General features: G+C 47.3%; 1 protein-coding gene across 5 annotated transcripts in view; it reads right to left on the bottom strand.

Moving 5' to 3' along the window:
- Positions 1-25572, bottom strand: part of SHANK3 (SH3 and multiple ankyrin repeat domains 3) — a 372706-nt gene that overhangs the window by 267875 nt on the left and 79259 nt on the right. For all 5 annotated transcript variants that reach the window (XM_075506645.1, XM_075506615.1, XM_075506886.1 and 2 more), the window contains exon 10: positions 2841-2907. In XM_075506645.1, the coding sequence (XP_075362760.1) occupies positions 2841-2907 (67 nt within the window). The remainder of the gene's footprint in view (positions 1-2840; positions 2908-25572) is intronic.

The following is a 25572-nucleotide window of genomic DNA, read 5'->3' as shown; positions in this document are numbered from 1 at the left end:
GGTTGGCAGCGGCACTCCAGAGAGGCCCCGAGGTTCAGACACCATCCCATTTGCATCGTTTCCCGCTGACCAGCTCCTGGCGTTCCTGCTCAACGCGCAGCCTTTTTCCCCTTTTTCCCCTTTTTCTCCAGGAGCTGTGCTGGGAACTAGATACATGGCTCAGGACCGCCTTGGAGTGAGCTCTCCCTTTACAGCCCCTGCAAACCAACTCGAGGTTGCTAGAGTAGGTGGCCTAGGTATTTCCCCAAGGCATTACCAGTGCTTAACTGAGGACGTCTCCAAATCTCCCTGGAGCGGTCAGAGACAAGGCTCTGCAGCCATAGCCTAGGAGACCCTCCTACTGCTTAGGAAGAGGGTTAGGGCTGCCCTCGCCGCTCCACAGAAACCACTCCCATACGGGCAACAGCAGAGGCTGCATTGACCAACAAGCGCCGGGATATGCCACAGAGGGTCTGTGGTGGCATTGACAAGTCCTCAGGATCCAACCTCTCAGATCCAACCAAAAAAATAAAGTGCAGCAGTTGCCATTCATGGCATTCCCTGTCTGCAGATCCATAAAACATGAGAATAAGGAAAAAAACAGAAATGATGGAACAGCCCAATTCCACAGTCTCCGCAAACGTTTTCTACTTGTAAGAACACGTTCTTTCTCCCCAGATTTGCAGCCCTCCACTCTGACCTTCTTCGACCCCAGTGCTGGTGGCTGTGATGAAATAAGCAGCTCTCGGTCTCTGCACTGACTGAAGGGACGGAGACCTGTGCACAGGGAACCACAGCGAAGCCTGCACGAGAAGTCCTGCAGCCCAATGGGCTGTAAACAGCTGTCACTGACCACCAGCGTCCGCACTGGGCATCTTACTTCAAACTGTGTTGACCCTGGCTAGACCCATGGGCTGAATGCCTGGCAGCAGATGGAGCACATAAGGTGTTTTTCTGGAACACAGTTTCTGGGTTATTTTCATCTGAAAGAAATTCAGTTCACACCCTCTGGGCTTGCTCTACCTTGTAAGACAAAGCACAGCAAGGGGGGACAGCCAGCTCCACCTCAGAAGAGCGCTCCGGATCCAGACGGAAACACTGAGAAATGCTCTAAGAGCCTGGAAGTACAGCTACATGCGAAGGACTGTCCTGCAGAACGGAGCAAAAGCTACTGCTAACCACCCTTCCTCCCGCAGCCTTAACGCAGCAGGTCCTCTCCGAGTACTTATGATGGTGGGGGCCACCAGTTCTTGTCTCACAGCCAGACAATTGCAGCCTAATATTGGGAACTCAAGAAGAAGATTTCTCCAAGAGCTATCACTTACAATGCTGCCTTATGCTGCCCTTTCCTACCAGATTCTCAGTTTCAGTATTTCTCCAGCTGTTCTGATAGGACTATCAGAGAAAAGGCCAGACCAAGCACTGCCCCTTCCTCATCCCAAGTAATGGCAGTCTGCTCTCCTCCGGTCAGACACCCACACTTCTCAGTTCTTAATGAACTTCAAAAAAACAATTTCTCCTTGCTTGGGAATTTCATCTGCCAGTTCCCTTGACCCCAGGTGGATACCATCTGGACCTGCTGGTTTGCGTGTGATTAGTTTGCAACTGTTACCTGACCTATTTTACATAAACAGCCGTATCTAAAACATGAACGATTCATTCTACCTGGCATGTTTTCATGCCCTTTTTCCTTAAGTTTTTCAATAAAAATAATTGAGCCAGTCAATCACAGATTCAGATTCAATCATAGAATAATTTAGGCTGGAAGGGACCTTTGGTGGTCATCTAGTCCAAAACCCCTCTCACAAAGACAGTCACTCTCCTCTTGAATTAATAGGGTGGCTTTCTTGCAAGCACTGTTCACTGACACAGTTATAAGGAATTTTCAGGCTTTTCCCCACATCCTTTTTGACTGTTATATCTTCCTACAAATTTTCAGCAGCTGTTTATAACCATCAGCAATAGCTAGCTGAGAAAAGAAGTGATAAAGGATGTCTTGGGGCCCAGGTTTCTAGATTCACAGCCACTTCTAAGAACCAAGCCCAATACTTGCTGTTTCAAACTCCACAAATCTTTTTTCAGCTGCTGACCGATGACTCTGTACCTTCTGTAGAGGCACACACACTGAGAATTAACTCTTCACACTGGTTCCTCCATTGCTCTAGAGAGTTCTGAGAAGTTTATTGGTCCAGAGTAATTCAAGAAAACTCAGTAAGTGTTGATTTTATATCTGACCTAAAACTCAGTTTTGCATGGCATATAATATATGGCATGATAATATCTACCCCACAGAAGGACAGAAGAGATGCCACAAGAAAAAAGGCTGACCAGAAAATCCAAAAATATCCCTCCATAAAGAAGCAAGTACAACCAGAATGGCTGCCACTTCTTTTACTTACAGGAGCTTCAGTGTGAGGCAGCTCCATAACCATTATCACTGCTAAGACAGAGGTTGTCTTCTCCTTGCACCAAGCCCAGTTAATAGCCTTAACAGGAGAGGATCTCTAGTATGAAATGGCCTCAAGGATGCAAAGAGAGAGAAAAAGGTAAGGGATTTTACAGAAGAGCTTTTCAGAGCTACTCCAGACTGACAGTTTGGCTAATTCTTTAGCTTGGCAACCTCAGCAGTCATAAGCAGACACTGGACTGAATAAACAAACTGGATACTGATGGCCCCAGGAGGAAAGCAGATCTATCCTGCCACTCCCAAGACCCAAAACTGGCTGCAAGCTGCAGCTTCCACCGACCACTGCAGGCAGCACCAGGAAACTACCCATTAACACACCCACACTAACATAGCCCTGGCCTCTACAGCAAGATTAAAAAGGGAGAAAAGGGGGTAGAAGAAAGATCAAACTCACCAACATCGGACTCTTTGTGGGTTTTGATGATTTCAGCCAATTCAAAATTTCCTGCAATGATGGCCACCTGAAAAGAGAGGGAGGGAAGACCGTTGAGTGGCTCTGAACAGCACCGATCCTGTGCTTGCTTGAACGGATCACGCCATATGGACTAGTAACAGCTGCTTTCCGTGGGGGACGCAGAGCCAACAATTGTTCTGCCTCAGCTCACCCAGTCAGTAACCCCAAGGTGAAAATACGCTCTCGGCACCACAGGGAGAGCGTATGTCGATGGCTTGTGCAGCGAGAGGGTGGCGAATAGCTCGGAGATAACCCTTCCCCTCTCCTCAGGGTCTGGTGGCGATACGCCTAACACCAGCTAGGAATTAATCTTAGGTCTTGCAGGTACTGACAGGATGTTCTCCAGCCTGAAGCTTTTCAGTGAATCCTAGTTAGCTGATGAAAGGCGACTTACCAGCAACCGAGCTCCCTGCACGTCTCACCTGAACGGTCCACAGGACTAACTCGTGCTCGCTCCAGGCTGCGCTGGCCAAGGAACTGCTTCCACTCAGAAAGCTGCAGTAGCAGCTTGCCCCAGTAAAGTCAGGGCATTTTAGACCAACATTAAATATTGCTTTGCCCACCACCCATCCTGTGGTTTCTCTCCACAGGAAGAATCATAGAGAACCCAAAGGAACAAGGAAAGTGGGGAAGCTGAACGTGGGTCTGCCAGCAAAACACACAGATAAAACTGGTCTGTCTTACTCCAGGAACTGCTTCTACAGGTGCTCATGTCCTGGGGAACTGCAGCAGTCTACACAAAGGTAGGTTAACATGCGTAAGAGGAGAGAGACTGAAGTACTACTCTCCTGAAGCAAGACTTCAACCAACAGACTAGCGATATCACTTGAACTCTGTTGATTTCTTACATATTTGGGAAAAAAAAACCCCAAAACAGCACCACATCACAGCTAGCAAGGCAGAATAATCCAATATTTTCAGAACAAGGTCCAAAAGTATTCTTTTAACATGTGAAAGAGCTGCAGTGAGATGGGTAGGAGTACATGAAATCCATCACTGGCCCTCAGGAAAATAAACTGGAAGAACTGCTCTGGACTGAACTGCTTGAGTCCTGCTTCGATGCCCCTGTGAAGCGTGACTACCTCTGCCCTTCCCACCCCTCCCAGCACACCCAGTCCCCCCAGTCACTGCTGAGCCTCTTAGGACGGTGCCCTCACTCAGCAGCACCTACAGCTGATTTGGGAACGAGAAGCAGCCAGATCAAGTGGATTCTGGGTGAAAACAAAGTGCTGCTGCTCAGAGCATGAAAACGCGTGTAAGAACCGGCTGAGATACAGCTGCTGGTTTTGCCTGTCCATGCTGGGAGCATCACCCCACCCCTCCACCCCACCCCTTTTTCTTTTTAAGTTAGGGTTGGTATTTGAGATGAACGTACTTGATCAGGCTGCCAGCAGAAACCAAACCCTCCCCAGACACTGACAAAGTCAAGAGCAATACTGGCAGCTCCAGCTGTTAAACGTTTCCCTGCCCTCCTACAAGAACAGCTTTTAGAAATACGAGGTTCATTTGCATTTTACCACTAACTTGTGACGAAGGGATATATTTAACTTGGTGACTCAGTACAGCATGCACACCTCTCTACTATGATCCTTTATCAGCAGAAATAGTCTTACTATCCTCAGCTCAACAATGTTTATGTGAATTTTTTTCATTTTCTGAGGCCCAGAATTCGTGCTCCACCTCCTCAGCCAGAGCTGGGAGCGATCAGTAATGGCTGGAAGAAACGAAGCCTTCCTTCTGTGTTCGGGAAATTGGGCCACTGTAGTAGAGAAAATCGAGGAAGAATCTCTGGTTTTTCCCAAGCTTGCTTCAAATTGCGATCTTTCTCTGTCTGTCCTTATATACACATATACATTTATAAGGTCTGCTCCCCAAAGGTCACAGTCTTTGAGCAGGCAAAGAAAGCTTTTGTACAGTAGGGCAAATGACCTGAATTTGGGGAAATGTGAAAGCAAAAATAACCAAACTGACAAAAGACTGGAAAGGAGAATTTAGAAAAAGCATTTGAACTTCAAATGTTCCTCAAACGAACAATTAACATATGGTCCACTGTCTGTATGCAAAATCCAAATTCAAAGTACAAATTATGAGTCTCATTAGATGTATGTCTCAGGAATAACTCCTAAAATGTATGGTGAATGTATGTGCTGCACCAGGAGCTGCTTCTGCCATTGCACGTACCCCAGGCGTCCCTTCTGGTCTGGCTGCAGGAGGCAGAGGTCTCCCACCGCTGCGCCCACCACCCCGCCGGCGGTCTCGGCGCCAGGACAGCTGACGCTGCAGGCGACAGAAGCTCCCTCTCTCCCTGCCTTGGAAGTGTTATGACTTCCAGGTAAGGCGAGAAGACACGCTGGATAAGAAGTCTGTTAAGAATATAATCTCACATAAATCCCTAGGAAGGGAGAAGAGCCCTGCTGGTTACATTTTTCAGTCCAGCTTGGAAAAGCAAAGGAGATGAAAGGATTTCACGTATTGCATTGTCACCTCAGCTGGTGCTTCCTGGCACACCGGCTTCCCCAGCTATGAAACCACTGACAGCGTTCCCGTGCTTGCCTGCTCGCTCCTGCCCCAGCACCACTTTGCTGCATGCAATCGTGCTGACGAAACCGTTTAAGAGACTGCACGATAGACCATATCAGTGAACTCCTCTAAGTCAAAAGCAATAGTTTTTTGGGGACAGGTAAACAAGAAAAGAAAGTCTCAAGGATGGAAACTCCAGAAAACAGATTTTTTTTCTTTTTTAAATATTTCACAGCTAGCAATTTTAGTGCTTGTACACGAAAGTGGGAGGAGTTGGTGACTATCAGAAAAAATAGTCTGACTTCCTCACAGAAGATAAATGATCTAATTTCAAGCAATAAGCCAGATGTCCCACATAGGAATGCCATCTTAACATCATAGCCAAGCTACTTATCCTGGTGATGTCATGGAGACAGCAGACACCGGGCAAAGGGCATTTATCATCACATCTTGCCCTGATGCAATGAATGTAGACTCTGTCCTTCTGCACGCCACAAGCTGAACAACGAAAATCCGCGTTCAGGCTGCACAAGACATACAACCATATTATGGCGCTGGCACAGGGTTATTTTCTGAAATGCTGTAACACCTTGAGTCATTCCATAGCATGATATCAAAGTGACAACGCTTTTTAATCTAACAGCAATTCGCCTATTTTTATCTTTTTAGGCAAACTCAGTAATTTCTAAAAGAAAGAAGGAGGGACATCTGAACAGGCTGTGCAGCATGTAATGTCGGTGTGCTTATAAGGTCTTAAAAGTTAACAGCAGAAAACAGAAAGATCATTTAAATATTCCTGGTAAGAGTCACAGCTCTGAGATCTAACCCAGGTTTTGTGGATAACAGTACTGTGCAAACATTTGGAAAAAAAAAAGCCCACTACACAGCATGAAACCATGAGAAGATCCCCCAGCCCCTCCCACCCTCCTGGCAACACAGGCTGGCACAGAGCTCGGGTAACAACCGATGAGGATTCACCATGAACGCAGCAACAGCGTGCCAAGGCGCAATAGCACAGAGGGGCCATCTGCAAACTGCTGCTGCACATCGCGTCAGTGGAAGCAGTATCATGTCAGCTATCCACTAACCCAGCCCTCAGACCACACGGGGGGTGTCCAGTCTCTACGGAAGAGAAACCAAAGGAACTCATCTCCACACTGTCAAGGCCATTGGCACAGCTGGCCAGGGCTGCTGCCTCCTCACTCCACCTAGCACAGGTTTCTCAGAGAGGTGTGCAATCATTGGTTTGCCACCAAATGTAAATCAAAGATGCACAGAGACTGGCTAAATAACTTTAAACCATGGCACTTAACTGGGTTTTCTTCCTAGGCCTGCTTTTATAACAATACTTAATTGTTCTCGTTCTGAATTGTCACTGTATATTCATATTAAAGGATCAGTTATCTCTTTGCACTGAGTTGTGACGTATGATGGAGACCCAAGATGGATCTCAGATGGATGTATTTTGCTACAGGAAGACACTGTGTTTTTCAGCTCCAAAAGGTATCTCAAAGTGGTAGGGTGCTCAGACAAGGAAGAGGACAAGCTTACGTTACATGAACAACTGCTCAATTGAGAGCAGGAGCACAGAAGAGGCACCTCCGGGCTCCTAGCAGGCAGGAAAGGAACCCTGCAGACCAAACCCTGCGGCCCCTCTACACCTGCTATCGCCAGCCCGTGTCCTCCACACGCCACAGACATGGATCTGCAGAGGCCCAGGGCAGGGAAACCACCTCCAGGAGGGACCATGGCTTCCCCCCAGCCCCGGGCAGGGCTAACAAACCCTGCAGCTGCCTGCACTCACAGGTGCCACACGAGTCCCGGCCAGCTCGCCCACTCAGACCGTCCAACAGGACCTCTAGCTCCCACTCCTGCAGTTTTTCTGAGGAAGGAAGAACCATAGCACAGAAGGATACGAAATCTATTTTGATGATCCTGCCGCCATGGCAGGATCTCAGTGGTCCTGTGGAGGGCTCAGGTTAGGAATACCTCCAGGGACAAGAGTGCTGGCCAACCTGCAACACGGTATTTTACATGGGAAATGTGAAAAATAGCTATCCTGAAGATTAAAAAAAATGGAGCCACTTTCCTGGTGCAATGACAGTATGACAGAGGGTACAATCACCTTGAACTTGTGCTCACAAGTATGGACACTACTAGGTCCAAGGTGGATTTCCACCATTATCTGCTCTTTGGTCCCTGAAAATATCCACGGTAAAGCACCATTCCCCTGTGATGAGGAAGGGACGGGTCCTATGGCATGCAAAGCTCACAGACAGGCTGCCACCACTGGAGATACCACCTTGTAAAGGTCTCAAAGACAAGGAGATTGGGGAATCAGGAGACAGAAGAGTAGCAAAACATATCAAGTAGCCATGAGTCACAGACTCCTAGCCATATGCATCTGACTTGAGGGAAGCATCCAGCTGACATAAAGGCTGATAAGGACTTCCACAAAGTGGGAAGAAAAAGGAAGAGAGGGAGGCAAAGAGATCAAGCTCAGTGGCAGTTTACATTTTTGATGGTATCTTCAAAAAGGAGTTACCTGGATGAAGGTCAGAAGAACACAGAGTGGCTCTGAAAACGCTGGTATTTTCATACCTGAAAAAGTACATACCCCCACCCTCTGGAACCTCTAGCTTGGGAAGTGAAAGACTCTTTCTGAATCAAACAAACCTCCATGTTGTTTGCTCCGTATTAAAGCACACCATGCTCTCAGAGGTATTTCTCAGTTGCAAACTGCAATAATTAGAGAAGTCCAGAACTTCACTGTTATCATCCCATGTGTGCAAAAGGCATCAGGAGCAGTGATGACTGTGGGGTGCAAAGGCAGGAGCAGAGCCATGAGGGAGGCAGGTGAGAGGCAGCAGCAGTGGCTCTAGGAGATGATGGGGCGAGAAGGAAGCAATCATCAGCACTGCTGCTGGGCAAGAAGGGAATAGACCGTCTGCGGAAGAGGAATGTTAAAGGGCTTATTAGGTAGGGTGCAAGCAGCCAGTTTAGTCTCATAACACATCCAAGCTACTCAGCTCTCCTCAGACCCTGAGATGCATCTGTAAACATGCCAGACTCTGTTGTCAACTATTTTTGTATCACTTTACCCAAGACTTCTCCAATTATTGAGGCTTTCCATTGTTGATGGTGTTCTACCTCTCCATTATCCCAGGTAACAGAGAGCAGAATGATTCTTTTTAATCATCACACTTTATTTAATCAGGTAGTGCTGCTATATGTCTGGACTTTTTTCAAAGTTGTCTACCTTTACTTGGCCAGGCAGACTCAAGCATGTTCTATATTTGTTCTAGATTTCCAGAATCTGGCAGTCCTACTAGGTCAATCCTACTGCTCGCATATGGCAGTTCCATCTGGGCTGCCATATGAGCAGAAACTCTAGCTATGTTCCCAGCAATGTGTGCTGCCATTATATTGCACAGATGCAGCTCGTCTGATGCTTACAGGAGGTGTCACTGGGGTCAGTCACTGCATGACTATGCTGTAGACACAACACTTCCTGGAAGCAACAGACAGAGCTCCTGTGCGTGAGCTACACAGCTGATCTGGGACAAACGCATCTCGCATGCCCTCTGTGCCTGCAATATGTACGCAGTAGATCCAAGACTTCCTGGAAACACCATGTCCATGGTCTATACAGCAAATGAGTATTCATTTTTTCCTATGGACCGCACACCGAGCCCTTGATTTAGAAGAGGCACTTTAGCCAGGCAGCTAGACTAGTATTCTGCCACTAAGCCTACAAGGAGTATCTGTGAATGGTCTGCATCAGACAATGGGTACGTGTAAACATACATGAGAAACAAAAAATGTCCAAAGCTGCAACCAGTCAGCTCTAGGCTAAGAGAGACAGAGAACTTTCTCAGTATTTTCAGATGAGACACATAGAGCTACTGGAAAAACAAGATGATTATCCTAATGAGATGCATCACGAAACTATCCTAAAGAGTGGCAAGTGATGCTGTGATCTCCTCCATCAAGGGGAGCAGGGTGTTCTGAACTCTGAATGCTTCTGGGAAGCAGGAACAAACCCTAAGAAGGTGCCTTGGAGCCATTATGCTCAGGAAACCTCTGAGCTGGAGGAAGAGAAATGTGACCTCCAGAATGAGGAGTGAATCTCACCTCTATCAGGACTGACGTTTCCAGCAGGGCTGATAACCATCAGTACAGGCTATATGGAGAACAGTGGTGTGTTATCCAAAAAGTACTGGTACGAGCACCACCAGCAGTCTTGGCATGGGAGTGTCACCTCCCCTACACCCTGCTGTGACACTTGCAGGCCATGGCAGCGGTGTGCTGGGCAGCCATGCAGGCTGACAAGTGGATGTCCTGGAGGTCACAATTTCCGTGAATTTGTTGTGCTGCAGAAAGGCTCTGGAAATGAGCTTCAGCTTCCTGCAGCGACCAAAGGTGGGTTGGTGGCATCTCCTGAAAGTTCAGAAAAAGATTCTGCAAGGGAAGAATGACAGATTTGGCCAGAGCTATGATAGCATCCGCATAGAAACCTCCCAGTGCCACAAAGCACGCCTTAAAAAAATCAAGTCATGGTTACTTGTCACAGGGAGCCGAATGCAAGGTCCATGGGTGGTCAGTGCTGGGGAAAAAGAGTACCTCAGACACAGGAGAGAGGGGAGACATATCAGTGAGGATACTTCTTGTCTGCCTTGTTCAGTTGGAGTCATGATGGATGGTGCTATCTAGGGCAGGCAGAACAGGATAGAGAGGACAGGCTGGTCTTTTTGGGGAAGAGTTGGTCAGTCTGGTCTCTGGTCCAGCCAGCACTGAAGGATGCTCTCAAGGGACTGGACAGTGTGTAGATCTGTGTCCAGAACGCTCCTTACCACCAGATTAGAGATGGGTCTGACAGACCTACCGAGCTACCTGACTCAGCCCGACGGACAGGGAAATGCAGGGCCTCCTGTGCAAAGCAGAGACTTTTGTGTAACATCTGTAAATGGAGTGTGACTGCTGCGGGTCAGGGAAGATTTCAAGTCAGCAACATCATCTGGATAATCGAAGCCGAGATGGCATCTGACTCAGAATTAGATCAGTCTCACACTGAAGACTGGAGGAGGAGTGGGAGGGAGCCAGGAGGCCAGAAACCTGATCAATTTTTATACAACAAACTTCAAATGAAAAGAGAGAGAAAACAAATCAAATAAGATGAGGATAAGAAGAAAGCCTTGAGAGAGTAGATAAATAAATAAAAAAAAAAAAATAGAAGTTCATCAGGCAAATGAAAGCTGCTCCTTGGTAAGCAGACTGCCCTGTGCCTGGAGCAGCGCACAGGCACAGACTTCCGGATGCTCACACAGGCGGCACGTGGGAGAGGCAGCGTGCGTCCCATGCAGGGCAGCAAGGCTAGGGTACTTCTCATTCGGCACATGCCCTCACTCTGTGAGCATGCCCATGCTCAGCCTTTCAGAAAAAACAACTTCCAGCCTGTTACACGATGACAGAAAAATCATTTGTGGCCAGATAGTCTTCTCACGGTCTGCAATCTTCTACTCCAGCAAAGGGAAGCCCAGAGTTCAACTATATTGTGATTGATAAGAGAAGCTAAAGAAACCGGTAATCTACCAGGAGAAAACATATTAAATCTATCACAAAGAAGGAAAGGCACAGGCCTGTCCTTGGTCCATCATGGACGCAGATTATACAACTGTAGACAGCAACGCAGAAGAGGCAGGAAGGCAGGTGCGTAGTAGGAACAGGGGAATGCATGCTTCCCAAAAGGAGTGGAAATCTCCCAGCTATAACAAAGGAAGATGGCAGGCAGCATTTGCTAAACTTAATTAATATTCAAAGAGGCAAGTCCTGGTAAGTTACAGAAAGTCTTGAAAAAAACAAGTAGAGGAACTTTCCATACACATTAAAATGTTGGGTCTTGGAAAACTAGAGAAATTCCAGGGAACAGGAGGACCATCAGTGCTTTTGAACACTTAAAATTCTCAAAAGCATTGACCTCAGAAACCAAGGGCCGAGCTGCCTGGCATCAGTCCCAAGGACATGAGACAAAATGAGCATTTCTCCCACCACCGGCTGCTGTGTCACCGTCGGCCCCTCCAGACAGCCGGCCGCAGCAGCGCGGGCCCCTGCCCAGGTCACCGGCAGTTCAGCAGCACGCTCAGCCTCTCCAGACTCGTTCTTCTGGTACCGCGGCTTCTGTGACGCCGGCCGCTCACGCTGAAGGGACTTCGCTGCGTGTCCGAGCTTCACCTGACCACACCAAACTATTTCTTAAAATAAAAAAAGTCTTATTCTATCCAAGAAAGGGCTAAATTCTAGATTACAGAGTAGAAACACTGCTAGGAAAAAAGCATGCATTTGCATTTCCCTCATTAAAAATACAAAAAGCCATTTTAACTTTGTTAAAACTGAACTCTCCTTTTTATCCCTTTCCTGTTTTCCTCTAATTTCTTTCCTGGTTCTTCTTCTACCAAGAAGCCAGAACTTATCTTCATATTTTCAGTTATGGTTATTCAGACCTTTTCCCTTCTCTTTGCTTCACAATTCCTTTTTTTGCCCATATCTGGGTTTATATTCCTATTTTTTTCATTCATTACTACATCTTTTTCTCATCTGATTAGCTTTCTTGCTGTTCAAAACATTTTCAGAAGTATCACAATATTTTATAAGTAATATAGCATAAGAAGCATTACCTAGACTCACAATATCTAGTTTGTTTTGTAAAATCTTCACAGGGGCCACCTATGGTACATTAAGAATACTGATGCATATTTAGCATTTAGAATGCTTTTCTGAATTTTTTTTGCTTGCATACCTTATCCCAGTTTTGACACCATAGACTCTTGTGGTGGGTTGACCCTGGCTGGAGGCCAGGTGCCCACGAAGCCGCTCTGTCACTCCCCCCTCAGCTGGACAAAGGAGAGAAAATATAACGAAAGGCTCGTGGGTCGAGATAAGGACAGGAAGAGATCATTCACCAGTTACTGTCACGGGTAAAACAGACTCCACTTAGGGAAATTAGTTTAACTTATTACCAATCAGAGTAGGATAATGAGAAATAAAACCTAAATCTTAAAAGCACCTTCTCCCCACCCCTGCCTTCTTCCCAGGCTCATCTTTGAATTCTCTACCTCCTCCCCCAGCAGCGCAGGGGGATGGGGAATGGGGGCTGCCCTCAGTTCATCACACGTTGTTTCTGCCACTCCTTCCTCCTCAGGGGGAGGACTCCTCACACTCTTCCCCTGCTCCAGCACGGGGTCCCTCCCACAGGAGACAGTCCTCCACAAACTTCTCCAATGTAAGTTCTTCCCATGGGCTACAGTTCTTCAAGAACTGCTCTAGCATGGGTCCCTTCCACAGAGTACAGTCCTTCAGGAACAGACTGCTCCAGTGTGGGTCCCCCACGGGGTCACAAGCCCTGCCAGAAAACCTGCTCCAGCGTGGACTCCTCTCTCCACCAGTCCTGCCAGGAGCCTGCTCCAGCGCAGGCTTCCCACGGGGTCACAGCCTCCTTCAGGCATCGACCTGCTCCACCGTGGACCTCCACGGGCTGCAGGGGGCATCTGCTCCACCGTGGACCTCCACGGGCTGCAGGGGGCAGTCTGCCTCGCCACGGTCTGCACCACGGCCGCAGGGGAATCTCTGCTCCAGCGCCTGAAGCACCTCCTCCCCCTCCTTCTTCACTGACCTTGGGGTCTGCAGGGCTGTTTCTCTCACATATTCTCACTCCTCTCCCCGGCTGCGGTTTCACAGATGTTTTTTTCCCCTTCTTAAATATATTATCACAGAGGTGCTACCACCATTGCTGATGGGCTTGGCCTTGGCCAGCGGCGGGTCTGACTTGGAGCCGGCTGGCATTGGCTCTATTAGACATAGGGGAAGCTTCTAGCAGCTTCTCACAGAAGCCACCCCTATAGCCCCCCCACTACCAAAACCTTGCCATGCAAACCCAATACAACTCTAATTAGATTTTATTCTTGTTTTACTGATAATTTCCCTAGTTTTGGGAAAGAAAATCTTGTTAAAAGAAAAAAAAGCATAATACATAAAATTTGATTGACAAGTTTATGAGTCTGGCTGACAGAAGCAACGATGTCTGAAATCAGAAAGATGAAATCCAGTAAGGTCTAGAACTGTTACACTTAGAATGGAGAAATCAAGTGCATAAATACAAGGTGGAGAATAACTGGCTAGGCATGGTAGAGCAGAAAACGACGTGTGGTAATCCCAAACTAAACACAAGCCAAGAAAATGGTGACATTGCATAAAGACAAATTTAATTCTAGGAGGTATTAACAAGATGGCGAGGATCCATCTGGACTGATATGACCAGTTTTGGGACACAGGTCTTCAAGAAGGAGGTAAACAAATTGAAAGCAGTAAGTTGGAAAAGACACTTGGAAATCTTGACCACTGAGGAAAGACTGACAGAGGCTGGTTTGTTCACCTTAAATCTTAAAAGAGTATTACAAAAAGGTTGGTGATCAATTATCCCACCAGCCCACTGTTGGAAGTACAAAGAAATATGCTTACTTTGCCCCAAAAAAAACGGATTAAAAGCTAAGAACAAATTTCTGATTTTCTCAGCACAGAGGGAACACTGAGAAAAATCTAATTTGACTGAACGTAGCGTTCAACAAACATTTCCAGGGCTGATTGCCTACTCAGAGTAGGTAGAAAAAGTGGTACCTTGACCTCCATTCAAGACATTTGTGCCCAGAAGTGTATAATATGACACGTTTACCTTTCTCCAGACAGTATATCTAGATTGCGTCCAGTAGAGAGAGGGGTGTGTGTGTGTGTATAATTTATTATATATAATTTATCTTGCTCAAAATGTATTTGTTAACATAGAGATATCATCAAGAAGGACATTACTCAATGGTATTGCTCAGGTTCTTGGTCCAAACCAACTGTGTGCTAGCAATGAACACCTAGCCTAAGGTATCGACACTGAGGGTAAAACTGAAGGTGCACAAAGCCTGGTGGGATAACAGCCAGGTCACTGCTGCAGCAGAGTCTGGGCCCGAGAACAGCCAGGCTGTGAGCGAGGGCACAGCACACCGCTGCAGGAGGTGAAAGTCTCAGAAAGCAGGGACAAACTTCAGCAATAAACTCTTAGAATAATAACTGTAACCATAAAGACTAATTGAAAATATCAATTAGAAATGTGTGTGAATTCACTGATGAGCTGCATGCTGCAGTAGCGGACCTGTGCTAATGCACTGGGTCACTCCTAGAGCCAAGGTCAAGAAGAACATAGGAACAGAGGAAGAGTCATAGGACAGACACAAAAGCGATCCAGTAGCTGTAAAAGCCTTTAAAATGTGAATATTAGAGGAGATCAAACTATTCTACTGCTCAATGGAGATGAGGCGATCACTGTGTAGGTGCTAAGGTATGGGGAAGAAATCTAACTGCAAGGCTTTCCAATTGCTGCAACACACACAAGAGCTAATAACAGGATGATTAAATTAGGCAAAGTAACACCGAGGTAAAAGACGACTTCTAGCAGTGAGGGTAATTAAACAGCTTACGAAGAGAGGTGGCAGACTCCACCACGCATGTGCAAGGAGCGCAGTCCTGGCAGCCCCCCTGATTCCATGGAGCCATGTGTCCCAGCCCCAGGACAGGGAGGACGGGTTTGCCTACACCCCCCATTGGTATTTCCAGCCCTGAATCAAGACTGAGTTTGCACTCCAGAGGGTTAATGATTTTTTTTTTTCAGGAGGAGGTTGCTTTATCTATAACTCCCAATAGGCCTAAAGAGACATGACAATTTAAAAAAAATGAGAGAAATCACCCATACACAAGCAAGGCTTGTTATATATTTGGCACATCAGAAAAGCTGAGGACTGCAGAAGCAACACCTCTTCTGTATCTGGAGAAGCAAGCAAGGTGGTTGGAACAGCCACTGAGCACCCCAAAAGGTGTTGAGCCCAGCTCAGCTCCACAGTCAAACCCGGAGGTGCCAATCTCACCTGTGGAAAACGTCGTCACTCTAAAGGGAGCAAATAGGCATTGCAATCACTAATGGTTTATTTTCGTTGCAAACTATGCTTTTAAAATCTGGATTATGAGCAAGCTTTTAATTAATCTGAAGCATAAGAAAGGTTAGAAGAAGCTGGGTTACTATGTTACTGATCATTAAGGACAATGAAGAGCCTAAGCACAGATAATAGATTTCTCAGAGGTCCCAACCTTTAATGTTATGTTACTGTAATGTTACTGAACTGTAATGTTAAAAGTTCACAAACATACTTTTAAACGCTAAAAAAAAAAGTTTTCCCACTGAGATAGCAAATGAAGTTGTTTGAGGAATATGTGCTGCATTTTAATACCTAACAGGTTGAATAACCACTCCAGGTGCCAACAGGAACTCCACACCTCCATAAATTACTTTAATTTCTACTACAGTAGAGCTAGAAAGAAAAATCAGTAGGCTCTGCACACACTTACAAAAACCCACAACCCTTACAATCCAAATGTTTGACAAGAGAGAACAGATGGAGGAGGACAAGGTTACCATTGTAGTGACGACAAGAAAAATATGGAGCTTATTAATAAAAATAATGCTATAGACATTCTCACATCAGCTAAAATGTTTGGCATTAGTTAGGACTAAGTCTTTAAAACACATCAAACAGCAGATGTTGTTTCTATGTTTTACACGTGTTGAGGAACAATGGCAGCTACCTAGCAAGAGTTTACAACTAAGCTAACTAAACCGTAAAATATCGACTAGCTTTATCATTTCCTTTCAAGAATTCTTAACACTGAACACTTATAATCTACATAAGTAGAAATAAATGTATTAATTTCTATGACATCACAAGATATGATGTCATTAATAAGTTAGAAATCCAAACACTGTCAGCTAAAATTTAATTTAAATTAGGAAAAATCACAGTTAACTGAAGACATTCTTTAACAAAAATCACTCCATTTGAGAATATTCTGTTGCCTGGGCAACGTGACTGCAAATTGCAGAGTTCAGATCATGATGTCTATTTTAAAGCAACAAGATACAAATCTTTGAAGAAAATACATCTAACAACCTGTTTGTATTGTACCAAAAAGCTGATAGAAATGGTATGTTAAGATAACATCAAAGCGTAAATCTTTAAGGAGGACCATTCAAAGTGTTACAAGGCCCAATTACACGTGTGACAGATGCAAAAGAGGTTGAGAAAGGTCAAGGTACAAAATGGGATACAACAAGCAAGGTGTGCAAAGAACAGCGGGGCTGCAGGAAAGCGCGTTACAATGCGCCCTCAGCAAGAGCCGACCGAGCGCACCAGCAGGGCAGGAAAGCTTTAGTACCACAAACACCGGAGGGTTTGCTGTCTTTTCACTTGAGCTTGTTACTCCACAATTGGCTGCAATCATGCAGCAAATCTCACCAAATCAGCAGATCAGTTGGGCCTCATAAAACTGACACACACTATTTGGGGCATTATCTGCCTTTGTGCCTGGTTCTGCAATCAGTTTATGAATTGTCTTTACTTTTCAACAAAGCATCAGAGATCTGCAGACCACGAGCTGAGTCACACTGCCAAAAACCTGCTTGGAGCAATCTCAGGCGTTAGTGGTGAACTCTGATCATCCGTGACGGTTCTCAGATGCCTGGAGAAGAAGGGAGGTTACAACCAGCTGTAAACGTGCAGCGCAAGAGGAACGTTGCACTACACACCAGGCAACTTAATTTTATTGTCCAGAAAAACGCTGGGCAAAGCAGATAGTTTGTAAACAGAAATGACTGACAACAGCAATTTGTAAAGAGCAAAGCAAATTTAAGTGATCCAAGTTACTTCTAGGAAAGGGTAGCAGGCCAGGCTTTGTGAAGAGAAAGGAACTGAAGATATACAGCTGTCTTCTGCAAAAATTTTGACAGCCTTATGTGACGTTCTCAGAAACAACAGAAATTAAATCTAGCTGCAACTCCTGCCAAGTGATGAAAAACTGATCAGAAAACTAATTTGTGACTGTCAGACTAAAAAGGTGTGCTAAATGGATGTCACAAGACCCTACCCCAGGTTCAGTAGTATTCAATTTTTTCATTAGCAACCTGGATGATAGAGTGCAGAATATGCTTATTAAGTACCTAGATGAGACCAAGCTGGAAGGAGACGCAAAGTTATTAGGGGATTAGAACTGAAATGATTTTTGGAAACTGAAGAAATAGGTGGGGGGAAGATTTAGTCAATAGAGACAAACATAATGACAGTTTACGTACAGGGATTACAGAAGATGGAGCCAGCCTCTTCTCAGAGACGTACACAGAACAAGAGTCAACGGGCACAAGGTGCAACGGGGGAAATTTTGTCTGGGCATAATGAAAAGGCTCTTCACCAGGAGAACAGCAGAGTATGGGAACAGGCCCCAAGGTGGGAGTGCTCCAGGCACGGGGGCTTTCCAAACCTGGCCGGGAAAGGCCCTGAGCACCCTCAGCAGCCGTGGGGCTGGCTCATCTGAGCAGGAGAGCTGGAGGAGAGACATCCCCGGGTCTCCCCGGTGCGGATGGCTCAGTGAGTCTGCGACACCAGGCACAAACGCAAGCTAGGAGACAGCAGGCAGCAGTCCTGCTGAAGAAGATCTGAGGACTGCAGGATCACAAGCTGCAAATGAGTCAACAAAGTCATGCTGTGGCAGAAAAGGGAAAACATACCAGGATTTACAGTTAGCAGCCTCACCTCTAACATGTGTGAGGTAACCCCTCCGCTCTGTGCGGAACAGGTTGGGTTTCAGCTGGAGAAGGCTACTTTTAGGAACAGAGTTAAATAAAAAAGATATGGGAAGAATCCAGAATAAATCAATAGTAATGATTGGATTATGCTTTCAAGGTCTCTGCAGGAAAGCCTGTGTGCTCTGGGATATTCAGCCCAGAGAACAGAAGATCGGGTAGGGAAGGGGTGACTGACCGTAAAAACAGAAAGAAGGCAGCTGCAGTGAGGACAAAAATAATCTATTCTCAATAACCATGGAAAAACAATGGGCTTAAAATTCAATAAGAAAGATTCAGGTTAGATGTCAGAAAACGCTTTCTGAGACTGCAGACAGCTCTAAGTGCAGGAGCAGACCACCTTGGGAGGCCGCAGCCAGCGCCCAGCACAGGGGGCTGACGAGCAGCTTTGGCAAACACCAGTCATAAAACTTTCAGACAGAGCTGATCCTGGGGCGGGGGGGGCAGAAGAGCTCCAAAAATGACCTCTCAGGGTCCTTCTCAGTCCTAGCTTTCTATTGCCTTCTCCAACAGGGCGGCTGGCTGTGAACAGGGGGAGCGCAGGAAAGGTTGTCTACCCTGATCTTGGGGAGGTGTTCAGTGTGGTCTCCTGTAGCATCCTCATTGCAAAATGGGACAGGGATGGTTTGGGCAGGTGGACAACAAGGTAGGTGGAAAGCTGGCTGGATCACCAGGCTCAAAGGGTGGTGATGGGCCATACGGAGTCCAGCTGGTGGCTGGTTATGAGCCCATTCCTCAGGAATGGACATGGAGCCGGTCTCTTTTGGTACCTTCATTGACCGCCGGGACGATGGAGGGAGATCCCTGTCACCAGCCTTGGGAGCAGCTGACAGGCGGGAGGGCAGGGCTGCTTGACAGCGGGACCTCCCCAGGCTGGAGAAAAGGGCCGACAGGGACTGGCGGGGCTCGGCCGTGACAAGCGCCAAGTGCGGCAGGACAGGACGGGGCGGCTGGCTTCCCTGAAAAGGCCTGGGGGATCCCGGGGCCCCTCAGGCATGGTGCTGGCAGCACCCTTGGGCAATGGAGGCCAAGCACCGCCTGGGCGGTGATGGCCCAAGGGCAAGCAGCGGGGTGAGGGCAGGGATTGCTGCCCTCCGCTCAGCGCTGGCGAGACCTGTCGGGATACTGGGGCCAGGCTGGGCTCACCAGCACAGGACGGACATTGCAGTAGTGTGGTGGGTCCCATGGGGGCCTCGGGACGGTTGGGGCTGGAGCACGGGAGGTCGGGGGAGAGGCTGAGCATGGGGTTTGCTCAGCCTGGAGAGGAGAAGGCGAAGGGGAGACCCTACTGCGGCCTGTGGCTGCCTGGTGGGGTGGGGAGAGAGGACAGAGCCAGGCTCCTCTTGGAGGTACCATGACGGGACAAGAGGCACAAGCTGCAGCCAGGGACGTCCTCCCTCTGTGGCAGGAAAAGCCCTTCACCGGAGGGAGGTCGGACACCAACCGGGGTCCCGAGAGGCCGTGGGGTCTCTGGCCTTGGAGACACTCAGCACTTGCCCAGCCACAGCCCTGAGCAGCCCGTGCTGGTGGGTGCTGCTCCCCACAGGGCTGGCACTGGACACCTCAGCTGCCCCTCCACACCTCTCCAGTTCTGCAGTTTTATGATGCTATTAATTTTACATGTGAAACTATCATAGCTACCTTATCCCCCCATGAGCTAGGAAAGAAATCAAGCTGCGATAGACACACACGTCCTGCTCTGCAATATGTTCGAGGGATGAATTGCACCCATGCCCAGAGGGGGACCTCAGCTCCCCACACAAGATGCTGCTGCCTGTCCCTGTGACGCTGCCCAGTGGCACTGTGGGCATCTCTACCTGCCAGCACATCCCTGCCCTACATCCGACCATCACCAACCCCAAGCACCACCTCAGCTCTGCAGGGAGGCAGCCTCCCTGCATGTACGCCCGATTTGGGCAATTAGTTCCTTATGTCAAGCCAAACGTTTGTCTGAAGTGCTCATAGTCAAGTTAAAGGCTGACTAAAACCTCTGACACACGCTTGAGTTTCAGGGCCAAGGTCAGTCTTCCAGTTACAGATGCTAGCACAAGTGACTGAGTGCACCACAGGTAGAGCAGCTGTACATCAACAAAGCCTGTACTAATCATAAGAAGAAACTTTGTTTACTTACAGCATGATTACCTACCAAAAAAAACCCAAACCCCAGAAACACCAAAAAAACCCACCCACAAAAACTCACTTAGAAGAATTTAGCCTGAGCGGGGGAGGGAGGAGGGAGGGGGAAGGACAAAGAAATCTGTACAAAATTGACATTTACTGATCATTAAGAAACTTGTCTGCACTTCTAAAACCTCCATCAGGCATGTTTGGGATGAGCTAACACAAGCAACCCCATAGCTCCATTGGCAGACAACTTCAACAGGAAAGAAATCACAATCTATGTTTAGTTTCAGCTTGATACCAGAGTCACCTGCTCACATACATACACAAACCTTTAGATGAAGAAAATTAAGGTGGGTTTTTTTTTCCCCAAATAAATAACACTGAATTATTATCTCTTGATAATTAAAACTTCCAGTGCTGAGTTCACATTGATAGGTCCTCATAGCCACCTTTATTGGCTGTAAAAGCTACATTTACAACAAGCTCACACATTTATAATTTTCCTGTGTATACCTTGGTATATGGTAAATGGTCCAAAGCAGAATGGAAATCAAATAGAGACAAATGATTACACCATACAACCAAGCTGTGTTTTACAGGTATGGTTACACCATACAACCAAGCTGTGTTTTATAGGTAATTTTTCTTAGATGACATGATCTTGGTACTATCAGGCACCAACAGCTCTGGGGTCTCGGACAGATCAGCCCTGAAGGCCACAGTCTGGACATCAGAAACATTGCTGAGGAGACAAGGGAAAAACCACCTTTGACTTTGGCCAAGCTATGTGATTTGTGGAAAACACAGATGAGAAGCCTCCATCCAGAAAAGGCACATCAAAGGTGCAGTAAAGTGTCTTCCATTACTGCTGGGAAAGGAGGATTGGAAGAATACATGCAGAAAGAAAGATGACTGACCAGTGACTGTACAGCCACATAAACGCAGATGTGAACTAGAAACACCCCAATACCCCATTCATTTCCCTTTGAACTACCACAGCAGCTCAAGCTCATCACCCCTCTCCTTCCAAGATTGAACACAAAAGGTACAACATGCCCATCGTCATTTCAGATCCTCTTCCACCTCAGAGGAAGAAGTCAGTACCTCAGCGGACTCTGGGAAAGGCCGGTGCACAATAAGTCAGCATGTGGACGAGGCTGCTTGAGAAACTGCAACTTCTCACCCAGCCTGCATGTGCTGCGAATGACACTGAGGCAGTCACACCCTTGCTGCAGAGGGGTCCTGAAGTCCTTCCTGCGTACACCAGCTGCAAACTGCCCCACCAAGACCACTTCAGCTCTGAGATGCTACAGTAAACAGTACCCAGGGAAGGCAGGGGCCAAGCTCCAGGTGTCCACACCAGAAATATCAAGGGTGGAGATATTCAACAAGTGATTCTGAAGTCACTCGGGGACTGAAAGCACTCCTCTGATTAGGGCTGGAACCTTCGCTATAGCAAATTACAGCAAGGTCTGTCATATGGCCATCGTGGTTGACCCACAGACGTTCCAGGAACATACAGGGGCAGCGTAAGGAACCTCCAAAACTTTCCAGACAAGAAAGATCCATCTTGACACTGAGAACACAAAGTTCACACTCCATGTTAGAAACGTGAGGTTTGGGAAAGAAAACTGGGAAGTTAGCATTGTGAACAAGATAAAACTTGGATACTTCTTAGAAGGAAATTGCTGGCATCTCTAACAGGCCACTGAAAAATACAGTGCAAGGCACGTGATGACCTGACCATAAGGACCTGGACTTTTCCTACTTTTTACGCAGGGGTAAGGGCAACTGAAAAAGCTACTTTTATTAAACCAAAGGTGAAAAAATGAGCCAGAGGTTCAAAGTGCAGGGCTGCCAGCATGTGACACCTGGTTTAATCCCATCAGAGTAATGGGCTCCTGAGAAAGAAAACACTTAAGTGAATCCTTAAGACATCTGAAAACCAGGGAGGAAAAGGAAAGCAAGACCTGATGCACTGGCAGAGACTAGCCAGGTGATAAGAAACCAAAGGACTTAATCCAGCTAAGGCAGGGTCTTACCCCCAGCTCACACCAATCACACAGAGCAGCTGGGTCTGATGGGGAAACAGATGCACGGGCAGCAGAAACAAACTGTTCGGTACAGCTACTGAACAGCAGCATTTTAGGATTCTCCCGCTGTTTACAGGGAAATCTCTATGCGGAGGAGAGCAGGGTTCCTGCGATGGCAGCAGAACTCCAGCCCCACACAAGGCACACTGCTGAGAGACAGGAGTGGCACAGATGGCCCAACCTCTTTGATACGGAGGTAGGAAAACCAGCAGTTCTCAGAGGACACAGGGAAGTAAGACAGATGGAGCCTTCCATGTCTCATCTTTATCTATACAGAAATTAGGACATTACCATATGGATGGGTGGACAGCTAGATGGGAAGAAGCTGGGTGGATGGTTGGGCTCAGAGAGTGGTTGTTAACGGGTCATTCTCTACCCGATGGCCAGTGACAGGTGGAGCGTCACAGAGGTCAAGTTTGCAGGTAACCCCAAACTGGGGGCGATGGTCAATATCCACAAGGGCAGCGCTGCCGTCCAGAGGGACCTGCACAGGCTGGAGGAATAGGCCAGCAGGACCCCCCTGAAACTGAAGAAGTACAAATGCAGAGCCCCACGTCTGGGAAAGAAGCAGCTTTGGCAGCGACACAGACTGGGAAGCAGTTCAGCAGAAAAGGCCCTGGAGGTCTTCGTAGATAGCAAGCTGGATTAGAGACACTGGGACAGTGACTTTTGCAAGAGTAGAGGGTACACTCTTCCTTCTCGCACACTTGTTAATGAAGACCCTGTCAAACCATTTCTCATCAGCTGGATGTCGAACCCCAGTGTGACACAGAAAGGCTGTTTCACATGGCCTGTCTACAACACCAGGTGTGGATCATCATTCTGATGAAGTTCAGCTTGCAAAGGTAAATGATTTCATTTCCAAGTCAAATCATGTGATTTGCATGCTCAGATAGGGACATGGTCATTCACAGAATTTAAAGGTTTTCTCTTTTGCAATCACTCTGTCAACCTGGCATTAAGGAAAGGGAAAAGAGAAACCCAAAATACTGCAGTTGAACAGCAGCTAGCACTTAATACTTTCGTAAAAACCACAAGAAACTGTAGATAGGCTGACCTGGAGGACTTTGAGCTCTCAGTAGTCCCGTGCAAGAAAAAGACTGAAGTAGTGACGGTGGGTAACCTTTTCACAAAATAAAAGAGCACCTCTTGAAGAACAAGACTTAGAGACAAGTCTTCACCCTCCTAAGAGACAAGACATTGCCTAACATTGCCATCCTGAACTTAAACTTACAAATACAGGATTTCAGCTCCCTGGGATCCAGCACAAGTCACCAGTGGGAGGGAGGACACCGCTGACTGACTCAGCCACCATTCAGTGTTTGCACAACTGCCTACCTGTGCACCTCTCCACGCGTTCCAGTCTCCACTGGGTACCTTTCTGTTGTTTAGACAGGATGGCGAGTTCACCACATCAACAACAGGAACTGCTGGTTTTCACAGTCCCAGCTTGCGTGCCTGTCCTTCCCATCGCAGGCTGCCGACCCACGGCATGCTCCAGTGGCCAAAATCCCAAGTCCAGTCAGTGAGAACCACAAGGCACACAGGGGGTTTGAGAGACAACTAGCCCTTTGGCAGCACTTTGTTTCTGATCAATGATACTGCTAAAGCAGCTGGAAGGAAAAAAAACAAAAACCACACACACCACACCAAACAAAACCCCCCAAAAAACTCAACTTTCTTTTCATCCAGTGCATTTTGAGTATGCATATCCTACCTGGAAAATGATGTCTCCATCCTTCTGTGAGAAGAAGGTATTTGGATGAGGCAGCGGAGCTTTGGGAAGGACTGCATCTGCACAGGAGACTCTCTTAGACAATTTATGGATGAAAAGCCAGCTAAGAGCAATTGAAGACAGATATAGGTACAAACATGGCTCAGGAAAACAGAGGGATAGGGATTACCGGAAGCTGGGAAGACACTCTGGGAAAACTCTCACCCTAAACCCACCCTGCTCTTGCACTCCTCCCTGAAGCCTGCTACCAGCCACAAAGAGGTGAGACTGCTCCTGGCGCTCCTGCCCCACCACCCAGGCCATGCGCTGCACTCCATGAGTGGGGGTCAGGCCCCTTTGCAGCAGGAGGAACTCGACACAGTGAGAGGTGGCATGACACCCCAGGCAATGAGCATGCTCTTTGCCTTAGGGAAGATAACCAAGCAGATTACAACTTCTAAACCCTCTAAATTACTCACTGCTATCTTGAGTCATCTCAGGCCACTGACACCAAGCTATCTGATTAACAGTAGCAATCAAATTCACAGGAGGTATGGGCAGTAACCTGACTAAATAGCCATGCAGGAGCAGAGGTATTTACATGAGCTCCCAGCAGCCACAGAACTGTGGGGTAGCACATGCTCCCTCGTACAGGCTTGGCTCTCTGCCGTGCTGAAACTCCATCGTAGAAGGGCAGCACACCCCATTACCACAGCCACGCGAAGACGATACGCGAGAAAGCACCAGACTTGCAGCGGACAGTGACTTAATGACATGCTGAAGTCTTGAGCAAGCAATCCAAGCAGGGAGTTGTAGAGTTTCTCTTTGAAAGCTGGGAACTGACGGAGCATATCACACTAATATCAAATTCTGGTTTGGATTTGCCGATAAACAACCTGATTGGATTACCAACCACAGTTTTCATTCTCTGGAACAGAAACTTCCAATTAGTCACACTACTTCAAAAAGGAAAAGACACACACTGTTTTTTCTTCATTAAGACCCACTAGGACTCCGCAGGACACGAGCAAAATCAGAGCAGGAGCCATTTGCCTCTCTCCACCACTTGGTCACCATCCCATGTCCTGCAAACACCCAAAGCAAAAAGGTCATCCTTTCTCCATCTCTTGATTCCAAAAGTTCAGCTCATCTCAAAAAGGAGTCAGCAGTTTCCTGCAAGAAGCCCTTCCCTGGAAATAAGTATTTTTACATTAAATCAGAGAGCAGTCAGATGGGACTATCCTCAATCCCCAGAGCAAAGCTCACCTTGCTACATCAAGCCCTTGCATGACCCACCTCCCAAGGCAGGAGATAACATGGAGCAGACAGAGGAAGATCTCAGCTAAGGTGGATTCACAGAGAACAGGGCTGCCCACCAAGGGCTGAGCTCAGGCATCCTTCAGTATTTGCTGTGGTTAGCAAGGTCACACCAGTCACTTGGAGCAAAGCTGCGGTGGCACTCATGCTCATGAGCACTGCGCCAGAGTTGGTCACCCC

This window comes from Mycteria americana, chromosome 1, assembly GCF_035582795.1.
Source record: "Mycteria americana isolate JAX WOST 10 ecotype Jacksonville Zoo and Gardens chromosome 1, USCA_MyAme_1.0, whole genome shotgun sequence".
Classification (NCBI taxonomy): Eukaryota; Metazoa; Chordata; class Aves; order Ciconiiformes; family Ciconiidae; genus Mycteria; species Mycteria americana.
This window is presented reverse-complemented; position numbering and strand designations above follow the sequence as displayed.